Here is a 20,900-nt window from a genome sequence, read left to right on the forward strand (position 1 = left end):
CTCTGGACTGACATATTAAACCACACCACTGGACTGACATATTAAACCACACCTCTGGACTGACATATTAAACCACACCACTGGACTGACATATTAAACCACACCACTGGACTGACATATTAAACCACACCTCTGGACTGACATATTAAACCACACCTCTGGACTGGACTGACATATTAAACCACACCTCTGAACTGACATATTAAACCACACCACTGGACTGACATATTAAACCACACCTCTGGACTGACATATTAAACCACACCTCTGGACTGACATATTAAACCACACCACTGGACTGACATATTAAACCACACTGGACTGACATATTAAACCACACCACTGGACTGACATATTAAACCACACCACTGGACTGACATATTAAACCACACCACTGGACTGGACTGACATATTAAACCACACCTCTGGACTGACATATTAAACCACACCACTGGACTGACATATTAAACCACACCACTGGACTGACATATTAAACCACACCACTGGACTGGACTGACATATTAAACCACACCACTGGACTGGACTGACATATTAAACCACACCACTGGACTGACATATTAAACCACACCACTGGACTGGACTGACATATTAAACCACACCACTGGACTGACATATTAAACCACACCACTGGACTGACATATTAAACCACACCACTGGACTGACATATTAAACCACACCACTGGACTGACATATTAAACCACACCGCTGGACTGACATATTAAACCACACTGGACTGACATATTAAACCACACCACTGGACTGACATATTAAACCACACCACTGGACTGACATATTAAACCACACTGGACTGACATATTAAACCACACCACTGGACTGACATATTAAACCACACCACTGGACTGACATATTAAACCACACCACTGGACTGACATATTAAACCACACCACTGGACTGACATATTAAACCACACCACTGGACTGACATATTAAACCACACCACTGGACTGACATATTAAACCACACCACTGGACTGGACTGACATATTAAACCACACCACTGGACTGGACTGACATATTAAACCACACCACTGGACTGACATATTAAACCACACCTCTGGACTGACATATTAAACCACACCACTGGACTGACATATTAAACCACACCTCTGGACTGACATATTAAACCACACCTCTGGACTGACATATTAAACCACACCTCTGGACTGACATATTAAACCACACCACTGGACTGGACTGACATATTAAACCACACCACTGGACTGACATATTAAACCACACCTCTGGACTGACATATTAAACCACACCACTGGACTGACATATTAAACCACACCTCTGGACTGACATATTAAACCACACCACTGGACTGACATATTAAACCACACCTCTGGACTGACATATTAAACCACACCTCTGGACTGACATATTAAACCACACCACTGGACTGACATATTAAACCACACCTCTGGACTGACATATTAAACCACACCTCTGGACTGGACTGACATATTAAACCACACCTCTGAACTGACATATTAAACCACACCACTGGACTGACATATTAAACCACACCTCTGGACTGACATATTAAACCACACCTCTGGACTGACATATTAAACCACACCACTGGACTGACATATTAAACCACACTGGACTGACATATTAAACCACACCACTGGACTGACATATTAAACCACACCACTGGACTGACATATTAAACCACACCACTTGACTGGACTGACATATTAAACCACACCTCTGGACTGACATATTAAACCACACCACTGGACTGACATATTAAACCACACCACTGGACTGACATATTAAACCACACCACTGGACTGGACTGACATATTAAACCACACCTCTGGACTGACATATTAAACCACACCACTGGACTGACATATTAAACCACACTGGACTGACATATTAAACCACACCACTGGACTGGACTGACATATTAAACCACACCACTGGACTGACATATTAAACCACACTGGACTGACATATTAAACCACACCACTGGACTGACATATTAAACCACACTGGACTGACATATTAAACCACACCACTGGACTGACATATTAAACCACACCACTGGACTGGACTGACATATTAAACCACACCACTGGACTGGACTGACATATTAAACCACACCACTGGACTGACATATTAAACCACACCACTGGACTGACATATTAAACCACACCACTGGACTGACATATTAAACCACACCACTGGACTGACATATTAAACCACACCACTGGACTGACATATTAAACCACACCACTGGACTGGACTGACATATTAAACCACACCACTGGACTGACATATTAAACCACACCACTGGACTGACATATTAAACCACACTGGACTGACATATTAAACCACACCACTGGACTGGACTGACATATTAAACCACACCACTGGACTGACATATTAAACCACACTGGACTGACATATTAAACCACACCACTGGACTGACATATTAAACCACACCACTGGACTGACATATTAAACCACACCACTGGACTGACATATTAAACCACACCACTGGACTGGACTGACATATTAAACCACACCACTGGACTGGACTGACATATTAAACCACACCTCTGGACTGACATATTAAACCACACTGGACTGACATATTAAACCACACCACTGGACTGACATATTAAACCACCCCACTGGACTGACATATTAAACCACACCACTGGACTGACATATTAAACCACACCACTGGACTGACATATTAAACCACACCTCTGGACTGACATATTAAACCACACCTCTGGACTGACATATTAAACCACACCTCTGGACTGACATATTAAACCACACCTCTGGACTGGACTGACATATTAAACCACACCTCTGAACTGACATATTAAACCACACCACTGGACTGACATATTAAACCACACCTCTGGACTGACATATTAAACCACACCTCTGGACTGACATATTAAACCACACCACTGGACTGACATATTAAACCACACTGGACTGACATATTAAACCACACCACTGGACTGACATATTAAACCACACCACTGGACTGACATATTAAACCACACCACTTGACTGGACTGACATATTAAACCACACCTCTGGACTGACATATTAAACCACACCACTGGACTGACATATTAAACCACACCACTGGACTGACATATTAAACCACACCACTGGACTGGACTGACATATTAAACCACACCTCTGGACTGACATATTAAACCACGCCACTGGACTGACATATTAAACCACACTGGACTGACATATTAAACCACACCACTGGACTGGACTGACATATTAAACCACACTGGACTGACATATTAAACCACACTGGACTGACATATTAAACCACACCACTGGACTGACATATTAAACCACACTGGACTGACATATTAAACCACACCACTGGACTGACATATTAAACCACACCACTGGACTGGACTGACATATTAAACCACACCACTGGACTGACATATTAAACCACACCTCTGGACTGACATATTAAACCACACCACTGGACTGACATATTAAACCACACCACTGGACTGACATATTAAACCACACCACTGGACTGGACTGACATATTAAACCACACCTCTGGACTGACATATTAAACCACACCACTGGACTGACATATTAAACCACACCACTGGACTGACATATTAAACCACACCACTGGACTGACATATTAAACCACACCACTGGACTGACATATTAAACCACACCACTGGACTGACATATTAAACCACACCACTGGACTGACATATTAAACCACACCACTGGACTGACATATTAAACCACACCACTGGACTGACATATTAAACCACACCACTGGACTGACATATTAAACCACACCACTGGACTGGACTGACATATTAAACCACACCACTGGACTGACATATTAAACCACACCACTGGACTGACATATTAAACCACACCACTGGACTGACATATTAAACCACACCACTGGACTGGACTGACATATTAAACCACACCACTGGACTGGACTGACATATTAAACCACACCACTGGACTGACATATTAAACCACACCACTGGACTGACATATTAAACCACACCACTGGACTGGACTGACATATTAAACCACACCACTGGACTGACATATTAAACCACATCACTGGACTGACATATTAAACCACACCACTGGACTGACATATTAAACCACACCACTGGACTGACATATTAAACCACACCACTGGACTGACATATTAAACCACACCACTGGACTGGACTGACATATTAAACCACACCACTGGACTGACATATTAAACCACACCACTGGACTGACATATTAAACCACACCACTGGACTGACATATTAAACCACACCACTGGACTGACATATTAAACCACACCACTGGACTGACATATTAAACCACACCACTGGACTGACATATTAAACCACACCACTGGACTGACATATTAAACCACACTACTGGACTGACATATTAAACCACACCTCTGGACTGACATATTAAACCACACCACTGGACTGGACTGACATATTAAACCACACCACTGGACTGACATATTAAACCACACCACTGGACTGACATATTAAACCACACCTCTGGACTGACATATTAAACCACACCACTGGACTGACATATTAAACCACACCTCTGGACTGACATATTAAACCACACCACTGGACTGACATATTAAACCACACCACTGGACTGACATATTAAACCACACCACTGGACTGACATATTAAACCACACCACTGGACTGGACTGACATATTAAACCACACCACTGGACTGGACTGACATATTAAACCACACCACTGGACTGACATATTAAACCACACCACTGGACTGACATATTAAACCACACCACTGGACTGGACTGACATATTAAACCACACCACTGGACTGACATATTAAACCACACCACTGGACTGACATATTAAACCACACCACTGGACTGACATATTAAACCACACCACTGGACTGACATATTAAACCACACCACTGGACTGGACTGACATATTAAACCACACCACTGGACTGGACTGACATATTAAACCACACCACTGGACTGACATATTAAACCACACCACTGGACTGACATATTAAACCACACCACTGGACTGACATATTAAACCACACCACTGGACTGACATATTAAACCACACCACTGGACTGACATATTAAACCACACTACTGCACTGGACTGACATATTAAACCACACTACTGGACTGACATATTAAACCACACCACTGGACTGGAGTGACATATTAAACCATACCACTGGACTGACATATTAAACCACACCTCTGGACTGGACTGACATATTAAACCATACCACTGGACTGACATATTAAACCACACCTCTGGACTGGACTGACATATTAAACCACACTGGACTGACATATTAAACCACACCACTGGACTGACATATTAAACCACACTACTGCACTGTCTGCATTTTATTTAACCAGGCAAGTCAGTTTAGAACAAATTCTTATTTTCAACGACGGCCTAGAAACGGTGGGTTAACTGCCTGCTCAGGGGCAGTACGACAGATTCTGTACCTTGTCGGCTCGGGGATTTGAACTTGAAACGCTCTAACCACTAGGCTACCCTGCCGCCCCAATGCAGCGGCATTGGATTGCTCTATGTTTCCATCATGAAATATGTATTGTGTTCCCCAGTCCCCACTGTGGACGTGTTCCAGGCATCGACTAAGGACCGGTTTGGACTGGGACATCAGTTGAAGAAGTAAGTGTTTGGTGGTGCTAAGATGTGGCTTTAAACACTAGAGGACTCCTATTACTTGTTACAATGTAATACACAGATAATGCAGACATTTGTTCCTTGTTTCTCTCCAGGATAATGCAGACATTTGTTCCTGGTTTCTCTCCAAGATAATGCAGGCATTTGTTCCTGGTTTCTCTCCAGGATAATGCAGACATTTGTTCCTTGTTTCTCGCCAGGATAATGCAGACATTTGTCACCCAGCAGTGGAAACACCAAAGTGAAGAGAAGCTCAACTCTCTTCACAACAAAAACAAGAACAAGAAGAAGGTCAAATCTCCCCTCCACATCTTCTCAACCCTCCGCAGGTCAGTGAAACATCAGCACTGTCATTTTCACAACACTGACATTTGATGTCTAACAGAAGTAGGGTCGCAAAATTCAGGTGAGTTTCCTGAAATTCAGAGGTATTCTAGAAATCCTGGTTGGAAGATTCCCGGTATCAGGAGGGTATAAGCAGGAAACATGGAATCCTCCTGCCAGGAAATACTGAATTCTCCAGCCAGGAAATACTGAATCCTCCAGCCAGGAAATACTGAATCCTCCTGCCAGGAAATACTGAATCCTCCAGCCAGGAAATACTGAATTCTCCAGGCAGGAAATACTGAATCCTCCAGCCAGGAAATACTGAATCCTCCAACCAGAAAATACTGAATCCTCCAACCAGGAAATACTGAATCCTCCAGCCAGGAAATACTGAATTCTCCAGCCAGGAAATACTGAATCCTCCAGCCAGGAAATACTGAATTCTCCAGCCAGGAAATACTGAATCCTCCAGCCAGGAAATACTGAATTCTCCAGCCAGGAAATACTGAATCCTCCAGCCAGGAAATACTGAATCCTCCAGCCAGGAAATACTGAATCCTACAGCCAGGAAATACTGAATCCTCTAGCCAGGAAATACTGAATCCTCCAGCCAGGAAATACTGAATTCTCCAGTCAGGAAATACTGAATCCTCCAGCCAGGAAATACTGAATCCTCCAGCCAGGAAATACTGAATCCTCCAGCCAGGAAATACTGAATTCTCCAGTCAGGAAATACTGATTCCTCCAACCAGGAAATACTGAATCCTTCTGCCAGGAAATACTGAATCCTCCAGCCAGGAAATACTGAATCCTACAGCCAGGAAATACTGAATCCTCTAGCCAGAAAATACTGAATCCTCCAACCAGGAAATACTGAATCCTCCAGCCAGGAAATACTGAATTCTCCAGCCAGGAAATACTGAATCCTCCAGCCAGGAAATACTGAATTCTCCAGCCAGGAAATACTGAATCCTCCAGCCAGGAAATACTGAATTCTCCAGCCAGGAAATACTGAATCCTCCAGCCAGGAAATACTGAATCCTACAGCCAGGAAATACTGAATCCTCTAGCCAGGAAATACTGAATCCTCCAGCCAGGAAATACTGAATTCTCCAGTCAGGAAATACTGAATCCTCCAGCCAGGAAATACTGAATCCTCCAGCCAGGAAATACTGAATCCTCCAGCCAGGAAATACTGAATTCTCCAGTCAGGAAATACTGATTCCTCCAACCAGGAAATACTGAATCCTTCTGCCAGGAAATACTGAATCCTCCAGCCAGGAAATACTGAATCCTCCAGCCAGGAAATACTGAATCCTCCAGCCAGGAAATACTGAATCCTCCAGCCAGGAAATACTGAATTCTCCAGTCAGGAAATACTGAATCCTCCAGCCAGGAAATACTGAATCCTCCAGCCAGGAAATACTGAATCCTCCAGCCAGGAAATACTGAATTCTCCAGCCAGGAAATACTGAATCCTCCAGCCAGGAAATACTGAATCCTCTAGCCAGGAAATACTGAATCCTCCAGCCAGGAAATACTGAATCCTCCATCCAGGAAATAGTGAATCTTCCAACCAGGATTTCTGGAAAACCTCTGAATTTCAGGAAAGTTACCTGAATTTTGCGACCCTAAACAGAATTATTGATATGAAAAGGTCTGTCACTAGAATTAAACTACAGACATTTCTCATCCCTTTACAATATAGGCATTTACTGTGTCTGAAAGGATCAGATTGGTATGATATGTTAGTAGCTCCACCTTGCTCTCTGATTGGTTAGGCAGGATTGAGCCTGGGTTTACTGCCTCACATTGGACAATAAAGTTATCTTCATTTTCTCCCCAGATCTCCCAGCTACCCGCCTCCTGGCTGTGTCAAGAGCAAGAAGAATCTGAAGCCGGAACAAGATGGCGTCTCTAAATCCCACCGTCTCCTCGGCCAGACCTGCTCCAGCACCGTTAAACAGCAGGTTGAAGCGGAGGTCCCTGGAACTAAGACCACCCACCGTCTCCTCGGCCAGTCCCTGTCTAGCACAGACCCCCGTTTGGACCACGGAGGAGGGCCCTGTCCCGGACCCTACCCCTCAAACCCCGTCGCATTCTGGGCAGGCCCTGCTCGGCTTTGGTCAAACCAGAGGACCTCCGCCCCACTCCCCACAAGCTCTTGCCCCGACTGTGCTCCGGCGACCCCCGCTGTGAGCCCGCTGGTGGGGGAGGAGGTAGTCTTGGAGGAGGTTTGAAGCACCACAGGCTGCTCAGTAGGTCGTGCTCTGGTTCTATCAGGACGGAGGAATTAGATGGACTGAAACACCACCATCACCTCCTCAGCAGGTAAGATCGTTCAAAAAAAGAGAAGGTAAAATGGTATCTCCCACATCCACCGCAACATCACAAGTATTTTAGAATGCATAGGTGCTCTTTTATTAGATGAGAAAGCGTTAGAAAAATACAGATTGTTGTTGCAGTCTTTTTGAGAGATGTTATCACCATCTCTGTTCCCAGATGAGCACCCCATTTCATAGAAACCTATAGTAGCGCCTGAATTTATCAACTTTAATCCGTCACAGAAGAAATGTGATGGCACCAGTTTGATACATTAAACACCAATAAATAAACCACAACAAGACAAACCTCATCAATGCCTCCTTGTTACCTCAGGTCCTACTGCCTCATCAATGCCTCCATGTTACCTCAGGTCCTACTGCCTCATCAATGTCTCCATGTTACCTCAGGTCCTACTGCCTCATCAATGCGTCCATGTTACCTCAGGTCCTACTGCCTCATCAACGCCTCCATGTTACCTCAGGTCCTACTGCCTCATCAACGCCTCCATGTTACCTCAGGTCCTACTGCCTCATCAACGCCTCCTGTTACCTCAGGTCCTACTGCCTCATCAACGCCTCCTTGTTACCTCAGGTCCTACTGCCTCATCAATGCCTCCATGTTACTGCAGGTCCTACTGCCTCATCAATGCCTCCATGTTACCTCAGGTCCTACTGCCTCATCAATGTCTCCATGTTACCTCAGGTCCTACTGCCTCATCAATGCCTCCATGTTACCTCAGGTCCTACTGCCTCATCAATGTCTCCATGTTACCTCAGGTCCTACTGCCTCATCAATGCGTCCATGTTACCTCAGGTCCTACTGCCTCATCAATGCATCCATGTTACCTCAGGTCCTACTGCCTCATCAATGCCTCCATGTTACCTCAGGTCCTACTGCCTCATCAATGCCTCCATGTTACCTCAGGTCCTACTGCCTCATCAACGCCTCCATGTTACCTCAGGTCCCTCATCAATGCCTCCTGTTACCTCAGGTCCTACTGCCTCATCAATGCCTCCATATTACTGTAGGTTACTGCCTCATCATGGTCCTACTGCCTCATCAATGCCTCCATGTTACTGTAGGTCCTACTGCCTCATCAATGTCTCCATGTTACCTCAGGTCCTACTGCCTCATCAATGCCTCCATGTTACTGCAGGTCCTACTGCCTCATCAATGCCTCCATGTTACCTCAGGTCCTACTGCCTCATCAATGCCTCCATGTTACCTCAGGTCCTACTGCCTCATCAATGCCTCCTTGTTACCTCAGGTCCTACTGCCTCATCAATGCCTCCATGTTACCTCAGGTCCTACTGCCTCATCAATGCATGTTACCTCAGGTCCTACTGCCTCATCAATGCCTCCATGTTACCTCAGGTCCTACTGCCTCATCAATGCCTCCATGTTACCTCAGGTCCTACTGCCTCATCAATGCCTCCATGTTACCTCAGGTCCTACTGCCTCATCAATGCCTCCATGTTACCTCAGGTCCTACTGCCTCATCAATGCATGTTACCTCAGGTCCTACTGCCTCATCAACACCTCCATATTACTGTAGGTCCTACTGCCTCATCAATGCCTCCATGTTCCCTCAGGTCCTACTGCCTCATCAATGCATGTTACCTCAGGTTCACTGCCTCATCAACACCTCCATATTACTGTAGGTCCTACTGCCTCATCAATGCCTCCATGTTACCTCAGGTCCTACTGCCTCATCAATGTCTCCATGTTACCTCAGGTCCTACTGCCTCATCAACGCCTCCATGTTACCTCAGGTCCTACTGCCTCATCAACGCTCCTTGTTACCTCAGGTCCTACTGCCTCATCAACGCCTCCTTGTTACCTCAGGTCCTACTGCCTCATCAATGCCTCCATGTTACTGCAGGTCCTACTGCCTCATCAATGCCTCCATGTTACCTCAGGTCCTACTGCCTCATCAATGCCTCCATGTTACCTCAGGTCCTATGCCTCATCAATGCCTCCATGTTACCTCAGGTCCTACTGCCTCATCAATGCCTCCATGTTACCTCAGGTCCTACTGCCTCATCAATGCCTCCTTGTTACCTCAGGTCCTACTGCCTCATCAACGCCTCCTTGTTACCTCAGGTCCTACTGCCTCATCAATGCCTCCATGTTACTGCAGGTCCTACTGCCTCATCAATGCCTCCATGTTACCTCAGGTCCTACTGCCTCATCAATGCCTCCATGTTACCTCAGGTCCTACAGGTCCTATGCCTCCATGCCTCATCAATGCCTCATCAATGCATGTTACCTCAGGTCCTACTGCCTCATCAATGCCTCCATATTACTGTAGGTCCTACTGCCTCATCAATGCCTCCATGTTACCTCAGGTCCTACTGCCTCATCAATGTCTCCATGTTACCTCAGGTCCTACTGCCTCATCAATGTCTCCATGTTACTGCAGGTCCTACTGCCTCATCAATGCCTCCTTGTTACCTCAGGTCCTACTGCCTCATCAATGCCTCCATGTTACCTCAGGTCCTACTGCCTCATCAATGCCTCCATGTTACCTCAGGTCCTACTGCCTCATCAATGTCTCCATGTTACCTCAGGTCCTACTGCCTCATCAATGTCTCCATGTTACTGCAGGTCCTACTGCCTCATCAATGCCTCCATGTTACCTCAGGTCCTACTGCCTCATCAATGCCTCCATGTTACCTCAGGTCCTACTGCCTCATCAATGTCTCCTTGTTACCTCAGGTCCTACTGCCTCATCAATGCCTCCTTGTTACCTCAGGTCCTACTGCCTCATCAATGCGTCCATGTTACCTCAGGTCCTACTGCCTCATCAATGCGTCCATGTTACTGCTGGTCCTACTGCCTGCCTCCATGTTATCAGGTCCTACTGCCTCCAATGCATGTTACCTCAGGTCCTACTGCCTCATCAATGCCTCCATGTTACCTCAGGTCCTACTGCCTCATCAATGCCTCCATGTTACCTCAGGTCCTACTGCCTCATCAACGCCTCCATGTTACCTCAGGTCCTACTGCCTCATCAATGCCTCCTTGTTACCTCAGGTCCTACTGCCTCATCAATGCCTCCATATTACTGTAGGTCCTACTGCCTCATCAATGCCTCCATGTTACCTCAGGTCCTACTGCCTCATCAATGCCTCCATGTTACTGCAGGTCCTACTGCCTCATCAATGCCTCCATGTTACTGCAGGTCCTACTGCCTCATCAATGCCTCCATGTTACTGCAGGTCCTACTGCCTCATCAATGCCTCCATGTTACCTCAGGTCCTACTGCCTCATCAATGCCTCCATGTTACCTCAGGTCCTACTGCCTCATCAATGCCTCCATGTTACCTCAGGTCCTACTGCCTCATCAATGCCTCCATGTTACCTCAGGTCCTACTGCCTCATCAATGCATGTTACCTCAGGTCCTACTGCCTCATCAATGCCTCCATGTTACCTCAGGTCCTACTGCCTCATCAATGCCTCCATGTTACCTCAGGTCCTACTGCCTCATCAATGCCTCCATGTTACTGCAGGTCCTACTGCCTCATCAATGCCTCCATGTTCCCTCAGGTCCTACTGCCTCATCAATGCATGTTACCTCAGGTCCTACTGCCTCATCAACACCTCCATGTTACTGTAGGTCCTACTGCCTCATCAATGTCTCCATGTTACTGTAGGTCCTACTGCCTCATCAATGTCTCCATGTTACCTCAGGTCCTACTGCCTCATCAATGCCTCCATGTTACCTCAGGTCCTACTGCCTCATCAATGTCTCCATGTTACTGCAGGTCCTACTGCCTCATCAATGCCTCCATGTTACCTCAGGTCCTACTGCCTCATCAATGCCTCCATGTTACTGCAGGTCCTACTGCCTCATCAATGCCTCCATGTTACCTCAGGTCCTACTGCCTCATCAATGCCTCCATGTTACTGTAGGTCCTACTGCCTCATCAATGCCTCCATGTTCCCTCAGGTCCTACTGCCTCATCAATGTTACCTCAGGTCCACTGCCTTCAACACCTCCATATTACAGGTCCTACTGCCTCATCAATGCCTCCATGTTACCTCAGGTCCTACTGCCTCATCAATGTCTCCATGTTACCTCAGGTCCTACTGCCTCATCAATGTCTCCATGTTACTGCAGGTCCTACTGCCTCATCAATGCCTCCTTGTTACCTCAGGTCCTACTGCCTCATCAATTCCTCCATGTTACCTCAGGTCCTACTGCCTCATCAATGCCTCCATGTTACCTCAGGTCCTACTGCCTCATCAATGTCTCCATGTTACCTCAGGTCCTACTGCCTCATCAATGCCTCCATGTTACCTCAGGTCCTACTGCCTCATCAATGCATGTTACTGTAGGTCCTACTGCCTCATCAATGTCTCCATGTTCCTCAGGTCCTACTGCCTCATCAACGCCTCCATGTTACTGCAGGTCCTACTGCCTCATCAATGCCTCCTTGTTACCTCAGGTCCTACTGCCTCATCAATGCATCCATGTTACCTCAGGTCCTACTGCCTCATCAATGCCTCCATGTTACTGCAGGTCCTACTGCCTCTTACCTCAGGTCCTACTGCCTCATCAATGCCTCCATGTTACCTCAGGTCCTACTGCCTCATCAATGTCTCCATGTTACCTCAGGTCCTACTGCCTCATCAATGCCTCCTTGTTACCTCAGGTCCTACTGCCTCATCAATGCCTCCTTGTTACCTCAGGTCCTACTGCCTCATCAATGCCTCCTTGTTACCTCAGGTCCTACTGCCTCATCAATGCCTCCATGTTACTGCAGGTCCTACTGCCTCATCAATGCCTCCATGTTACCTCAGGTCCTACTGCCTCATCAATGCCTCCTTGTTACCTCAGGTCCTACTCCAGCAGTACCAAGATGGGCAAAGCAGCGGACATCTTCAAGGACTCTATGTCTCCGTCCGAGGGGAGGCGCCTCTCTCTTACCTCAGGGCTCATCGGGATCCTCGCCCCTTCGCCACGCCCCCACCGGTCAGTAGGCCTCTCACGATTGGCTGATGGTTATTAGAAACACGAATAGTTAACCTTTTTTTGGTGCACAGGCATGTAAAATAATAGAGTAATTGTAATAGAAATAAAGGTGTTTAACTCATAGCTGTTTAATAGCTGCTTATTTATTTTTATTTCACCTTTATTTAACCAGGTAGGCTAGTTGAGAACACCTTTTATTTAACCAGGTAGGCCAGCTGAGAACACCTTTATTTAACCAGGTAGACTAGTTGAGAACACCTTTATTTAACCAGGTAGGCTAGTTGAGAACACCTTTATTTAACCAGGTAGGCCAGTTGAGAACACCTTTATTTAACCAGGTAGGCCAGCTGAGAACACCTTTATTTAACCAGGTAGACTAGTTGAGAACACCTTTATTTAACCAGGTAGACTAGTTGAGAACACCTTTATTTAACCAGGTAGGCCAGCTGAGAACACCTTTATTTAACCAGGTAGACTAGTTGAGAACACCTTTATTTAACCAGGTAGGCTAGTTGAGAACACCTTTATTTAACCAGGTAGGCCAGCTGAGAACACCTTTATTTAACCAGGTAGACTAGTTGAGAACACCTTTATTTAACCAGGTAGGCTAGTTGAGAACACCTTTATTTAACCAGGTAGGCCAGTTGAGAACACCTTTATTTAACCAGGTAGGCCAGCTGAGAACACCTTTATTTAACCAGGTAGACTAGTTGAGAACACCTTTATTTAACCAGGTAGGCTAGTTGAGAACACCTTTATTTAACCAGGTAGGCCAGCTGAGAACACCTTTATTTAACCAGGTAGACTAGTTGAGAACACCTTTATTTAACCAGGTAGGCCAGTTGAGAACACCTTTATTTAACCAGGTAGGCTAGTTGAGAACACCTTTATTTAACCAGGTAGGCTAGTTGAGAACACCTTTATTTAACCAGGTAGGCCAGTTGAGAACACCTTTATTTAACCAGGTAGGCCAGCTGAGAACACCTTTATTTAACCAGGTAGACTAGTTGAGAACACCTTTATTTAACAACAAGTTCTCATTTACAACTGCGACCTGGCCAAGATAAAGCAAAGCAGTTCGACACATACAACAACACAGAGTTACACATGGAATAAACAAAACATACAGTCAGTAATACAGTAGAACAAAAGAAAACAAAAAGTCTATATACAGTGAGTGTAAATGAGGTAAGTTAAGGAAATAAATAGGCCATGGTGGCGAAGTAATTACAATATAGCAATTAAACACTGGAATGGTAGATCGGCAGAAGATGAATGTGCAAGTAGAGATACTGGGGTGCAAAGGAGCAAGATAAATAAATAAATACAGTATGGGGATGATGTAGTTGGATGGGCTGTTTACAGATGGGCTATGTACAGGTGCAGTGATCTGTGAGCTGCTCTGACAGCTGGTGCTTAAAGCTAGTGAGGGAGATATGAGTCTCCAGCTTCAGTGATTTTTGCAGTTCGTTCCAGTCATTGGCAGCAGAGAACTGTAAGGAAAGACAACCAAAGGAGGAATTGGCTTTGGGGGTGACCAGTGAGATATACCTGCTGGAGCGCGTGCTACGAGTGGTTGCTGCTATGGTGACCAGTGAGCTGAGATAAGGCGGGGCTTTACCTAGCAAAGACTTGTAGATAACCTGTAGCCAGTGGGTTTGGCAACGAGTATGAAGCGAGGGCCAACCAACGAGAGTGTACAGGTCGCAGTGGTGGGTAGTGTATGGGGCTTTGGTGACAAAACGGATGGCACTGTGATAGACTGCATCCAGTTTGTTGAGTAGAGTGTTGGAGGCTATTTTATAGATGACATCACCGAAGTTGAGGATCGGTAGGATGGTCAGTTTTACGAGGGTATGTTTGGCAGCATGAGTGAAGGATGCTTTGTTGCGACATAGGAAACCAATTCTAGATGTATTAGATTGGAGATGCTTAATGTGAGTCTGGAAGGAGAGTTTACAGTCTAACCAGACACCGAGGTATTTGTAGTTGTCCATGTATTCTTAGTCAGAGCCGTCCAGAGTAGTGATGCTGGACGGGCAAGCAGGTACGGGCAGTGATCAGTTGAATAGCATGCATTTAGTTTTACTTGCGTTTCAGAGCAGTTGGAGGCTATGGAAGGAGAGTTGTATGGCATTGAAGCTCTTCTGGAGGTTAGTTAACACAGTGTCCAAAGAAGGGCCAGAAGTATACATAATGGTGTCGTCTGCGTAGAGGTGGATCAGATAAAGAAGGGCCAGAAGTATACAGAAGTATACAGAAGCAGCAAGAGCAACATCATTGATGAGAGAAGAGAGTCGGACCGAGAATTGAACCCTGTGGCACCCCCATAGAGACTGCCAGAGGTCCGGACATCATTACTAAACAGCCCTCTTTTCCTCTATAGCCAAACAATGGGGCCAAGTCCATTCCGATAAGAGACAGAGGCTTCCTTGTCCAGGTAAACACTGCCACCTTATAGAAAACCTTACAGGTAAACTTTACTTTAGCCAACCCCATTATAAGGTGTTCTCAACCGGAGGTTTGATCCACTATGATGTGTTGTGCTGTGTTGTCTCTTCAGACCATGGAATATGCTGAGCAGAGAACTCCGGTCCTGAATGAGTTCTGTGTGGTGTGTGACGAACCACATGTGTTCCAGAACGGACCCATGCTCCGAGTGAGTACACACCCACACTCGTGCACACACAAGTGTAGCTCAGTTGGTAGAGCATGGCGCTTGTAACACCAGGGTAGTGGGTTCAATCCCGGGACCACCCATACGTAGAATGTATGCACACATGACTGTAAGTCGCTTTGGATAAAAGCGTCTGCTAAATGGCATATATTATTATATTATTACATACATACATTCATACATGCATACATGCAGACATGCCAGACGCATGCACTGCACGCACGCACGGTATGCCTAGGGCTAAACAGTCTACGGTACGTAGACCTAGATGTACCAGACAGTAGACTGTTTAGGCCCTAGACGTATGTACCAGACAGTAGACTGTTTAGGCCCTAGATGTACCAGACAGTAGACTGTTTAGGCCCTAGATGTACCAGACAGTAGACTGTTTAGGCCCTAGATGTACCAGACAGTAGACTGTTTAGGCCCTAGATGTACCAGACAGTAGACTGTTTAGGCCCTAGATGTACCAGACAGTAGACTGTTTAGGCCCTAGATGTACCAGACAGTAGACAGTTTAGGCCCTAGATGTACCAGACAGTAGACTGTTTAGGCCCTAGATGTACCAGACAGTAGACTGTTTAGGCCCTAGATGTACCAGACAGTAGACTGTTTAGGCCCTAGATGTACCAGACAGTAGACTGTTTAGGCCCTAGATGTACCAGACAGTAGACTGTTTAGGCCCTAGATGTACCAGACAGTAGACTGTTTAGGCCCTAGATGTACCAGACAGTAGACTGTTTAGGCCCTAGATGTACCAGACAGTAGACTGTTTAGGCCCTAGATGTACCAGACAGTAGACTGTTTAGGCCCTAGATGTACCAGACAGTAGACTGTTTAGGCCCTAGATGTACCAGACAGTAGACTGTTTAGGCCCTAGATGTACCAGACAGTAGACTGTTTAGGCCCTAGATGTACCAGACAGTAGACTGTTTAGGCCCTAGATGTACCAGACAGTAGACTGTTTAGGCCCTAGATGTACCAGACAGTAGACTGTTTAGGCCCTAGATGTACCAGACAGTAGACTGTTTAGGCCCTAGATGTACCAGACAGTAGACTGTTTAGGCCCTAGATGTACCAGACAGTAGACTGTTTAGGCCCTAGATGTACCAGACAGTAGACTGTTTAGGCCCTAGATGTACCAGACAGTAGACTGTTTAGGCCCTAGATGTACCAGACAGTAGACTGTTTAGGCCCTAGATGTACCAGACAGTAGACTGTTTAGGCCCTAGATGTACCAGACAGTAGACTGTTTAGGCCCTAGATGTACCAGACAGTAGACTGTTTAGGCCCTAGATGTACCAGACAGTAGACTGTTTAGGCCCTAGATGTACCAGACAGTAGACTGTTTAGGCCCTAGATGTACCAGACAGTAGACTGTTTAGGCCCTAGATGTACCAGACAGTAGACTGTTTAGGCCCTAGATGTACCAGACAGTAGACTGTTTAGGCCCTAGATGTACCAGACAGTAGACTGTTTAGGCCCTAGATGTACCAGACAGTAGACTGTTTAGGCCCTAGATGTACCAGACAGTAGACTGTTTAGGCCCTAGATGTACCAGACAGTAGACTGTTTAGGCCCTAGATGTACCAGACAGTAGACTGTTTAGGCCCTAGATGTACCAGACAGTAGACTGTTTAGGCCCTAGATGTACCAGACAGTAGACTGTTTAGGCCCTAGACGTACCAGACAGTAGACTGTTTAGGCCCTAGATGTACCAGACAGTAGACTGTTTAGGCCCTAGATGTACCAGACAGTAGACTGTTTAGGCCCTAGATGTACCAGACAGTAGACTGTTTAGGCCCTAGATGTACCAGACAGTAGACTGTTTAGGCCCTAGATGTACCAGACAGTAGACTGTTTAGGCCCTAGATGTACCAGACAGTAGACTGTTTAGGCCCTAGATGTACCAGACAGTAGACTGTTTAGGCCCTAGATGTACCAGACAGTAGACTGTTTAGGCCCTAGATGTACCAGACAGTAGACTGTTTAGGGCCTAGATGTACCAGACAGTAGACTGTTTAGGCCCTAGATGTACCAGACAGTAGACTGTTTAGGCCCTAGATGTACCAGACAGTAGACAGTTTAGGCCCTAGACGTACCAGACAGTAGACTGTTTTGGCCCTAGATGTACCAGACAGTAGACTGTTTTGGCCCTAGATGTACCAGACAGTAGACTGTTTTGGCCCTAGATGTACCAGACAGTAGACTGTTTAGGCCCTAGATGTACCAGACAGTAGACTGTTTAGGCCCTAGATGTACCAGACAGTAGACTGTTTTGGCCCTAGATGTACCAGACAGTAGACTGTTTTGGCCCTAGATGTACCAGACAGTAGACTGTTTAGGCCCTAGATGTACCAGACAGTAGACTGTTTAGGCCCTAGACGTACCAGACAGTAGACTGTTTAGGCCCTAGATGTACCAGACAGTAGACTGTTTAGGCCCTAGATGTACCAGACAGTAGACAGTTTAGGCCCTAGACGTACCAGACAGTAGACTGTTTTGGCCCTAGATGTACCAGACAGTAGACTGTTTTGGCCCTAGATGTACCAGACAGTAGACTGTTTTGGCCCTAGATGTACCAGACAGTAGACTGTTTAGGCCCTAGATGTACCAGACAGTAGACTGTTTAGGCCCTAGATGTACCAGACAGTAGACTGTTTAGGCCCTAGATGTACCAGACAGACTGTTTAGGCCCTAGATGTACCAGACAGTAGACTGTTTAGGCCCTAGATGTACCAGACAGTAGACTGTTTAGGCCCTAGATGTCCTGATGATCTGATCCTGTCTATGTGCTGTGTTCACCCCACAGCCCACGGTGTGTGAGCGAGAACTGTGTGTGTTTGCCTTTCAAACACTGGGGGTGATGAACGAGGCAGCCGACGAGATCGCCACAGGAGCTCAGGTACATCACACACAGACACACACACACAGACACAGACAGTTTAACCAGTCCTCCTGTTTCCTAGGTGGTGGACCTGTTGGTGTCCATGTGTAGGTCTGCTCTCGAGTCTCCCAGGAAAGTGGTCATCTTTGAGCCATATCCCTCCGTGGTGGATCCGTGTGACTCCCAGGCACTGGCCTTCAACCCCCGGGTATGGTTTACTAACCCTGAACCTACTAACAGCCTTAGGCCTTCAACCCCCAGGTGTGGTTTACTAACCCTGAACCTACTAACAGCCTCAGGCCTTCAACCCACGGGTATGGTTTACTAACCCTGAACCTACTAACAGCCTTAGGCCTTCAACCCCCAGGTATGGTTTACTAACCCTGAACCTACTAACAGCCTTAGGTCTTCAACCCCGGGTATGGTTTACTAACCCTGAACCTACTAACAGCCTTAGGTCTTCAACCCCGGGTATGGTTTACTAACCCTGAACCTACTAACAGCCTTAGGCCTTCAACCCCAGGTATGGTTTACTAACCCTGAACCTACTAACAGCCTTAGGCCTTCAACCCCGGGTATGGTTTACTAACCCTGAACCTACTAACAGCCTTAGGCCTTCAACCCCGGGTATGGTTTACTAACCCTGAACCTACTAACAGCCTCAGGCCTTCAACCCCGGGTATGGTTTACTAACCCTGAACCTACTAACAGCCTTAGGCCTTCAACCCCGAACCTACTAACAGCCTTAGGCCTTCAACCCCAGGTATGGTTTACTAACCCTGAACCTACTAACAGCCTTAGGACCTTCAACCCCGGGTATGGTTTACCAACCCTGAACCTACTAACAGCCTTAGGCCTTCAACCCCCAGGTATGGTTTACTAACCCTGAACCTACTAACAGCCTTAGGACCTTCAACCCCGGGTATGGTTTACCAACCCTGAACCTACTAACAGCCTTAGGACTTCAACCCCCAGGTATGGTTTACTAACCCTGAACCTACTAACAGCCTTAGGCCTTCAACCCCCAGGTATGGTGTACTAACCCTGAACCTACTAACAGCCTTAGGACCTTCAACCCCAGGTATGGTTTACTAACCCTGAACCTACTAACAGCCTTAGGACTTCAACCCCCAGGTATGGTTTGCTAACCCTGAACCTACTAACAGCCTTAGGCCTTCAACCCCCGGGTATGGTTTACTAACCCTGAATCTACTAACAGCCTTAGGACCTTCAACCCCCGGGTAAAGGGCAATAACCTAATTATTATCATATACCTTAAGGCACAGGCCAACAGAAGAAAATGTGCTTGAAGATGTATAGTCTACTGTTTATAAGGTGATGTCTCATAGAAAACCATTGACTTGAATACCCAGAAGACTGTTGTTGTTTTTCGTTAATTCCTACTGAATTGAACAGTCCTTTTGAAAATGGTGCAATACTGCCTATGATGCATCACCCTGCTGTCTGGTAGGCTGTAGACAAGAAGGTGGTGTGTTTTATTGGATTGACTGCAGTGATGATGATGATGATGATGATGATGATTGTGGTTCATTTCAGAAAAAGGATTATGACCGAGTGATGAGAGCCCTGACAGCCTTACCTCTATCAGAGAAATGTCCCAGGTTAACCCTAACCCTTGACCCTTCCATCTATCAGAGAAATGTCCCAGGTAACTAACCCTAACCCTTGACCTTACCTCTATCAGAGAAATGTCCCAGATAATTAACCCTAACACTTGACCCTTATCTCTATCAGAGAAATGTCCCAGGTAACTAACCCTAACCCTTGACCCTACCTCTATCAGAGAAATGTCCCAGGTAACTAACCCTAACCCTTGACCCTTCCATCTATCAGAGAAATGTCCCAGGTAACTAACCCTAACCCTTGACCCTTCCATCTATCAGAGAAATGTCCCAGGTAACTAAACCT

The 20,900-nt window shown here is 46.1% G+C and overlaps 1 protein-coding gene and 1 long non-coding RNA gene across 7 annotated transcripts in view; both read left to right on the top strand.

Annotated features, from left to right (window-relative positions):
* parp8 (poly (ADP-ribose) polymerase family, member 8) overlaps nucleotides 1-20,900 on the top strand; it is a 279,851-nt gene that overhangs the window by 96,264 nt on the left and 162,687 nt on the right. For all 5 annotated transcript variants that reach the window (XR_008063247.1, XR_008063248.1, XM_052460836.1 and 2 more), the window contains exons 10-11: nucleotides 5,695-5,761; nucleotides 5,977-6,105. Coding sequence is in view for 3 of the 5 variants with exons in the window: in XM_052460836.1 (XP_052316796.1) it covers nucleotides 5,695-5,761; nucleotides 5,977-6,105 (196 nt within the window). In the remaining 2 variants the exon portion in view is untranslated. The remainder of the gene's footprint in view (nucleotides 1-5,694; nucleotides 5,762-5,976; nucleotides 6,106-20,900) is intronic.
* LOC127907115 (uncharacterized) lies at nucleotides 9,819-13,257 on the top strand. Of its 2 annotated transcripts, none has more exons than XR_008063270.1 (3): nucleotides 9,819-9,983; nucleotides 12,123-12,344; nucleotides 13,162-13,257. It is a non-coding gene; the product is annotated as an uncharacterized LOC127907115 (long non-coding RNA). The 2 variants fall into 2 exon arrangements; XR_008063269.1 differs by lacking the exon at nucleotides 9,819-9,983 and adding an exon at nucleotides 11,432-11,649 and having other exon boundaries at nucleotides 12,234-12,344.

The sequence above is a fragment of the Oncorhynchus keta genome, chromosome 14 (genome assembly GCF_023373465.1).
Source record: "Oncorhynchus keta strain PuntledgeMale-10-30-2019 chromosome 14, Oket_V2, whole genome shotgun sequence".
In the NCBI taxonomy this organism is placed as follows: Eukaryota; Metazoa; Chordata; class Actinopteri; order Salmoniformes; family Salmonidae; genus Oncorhynchus; species Oncorhynchus keta.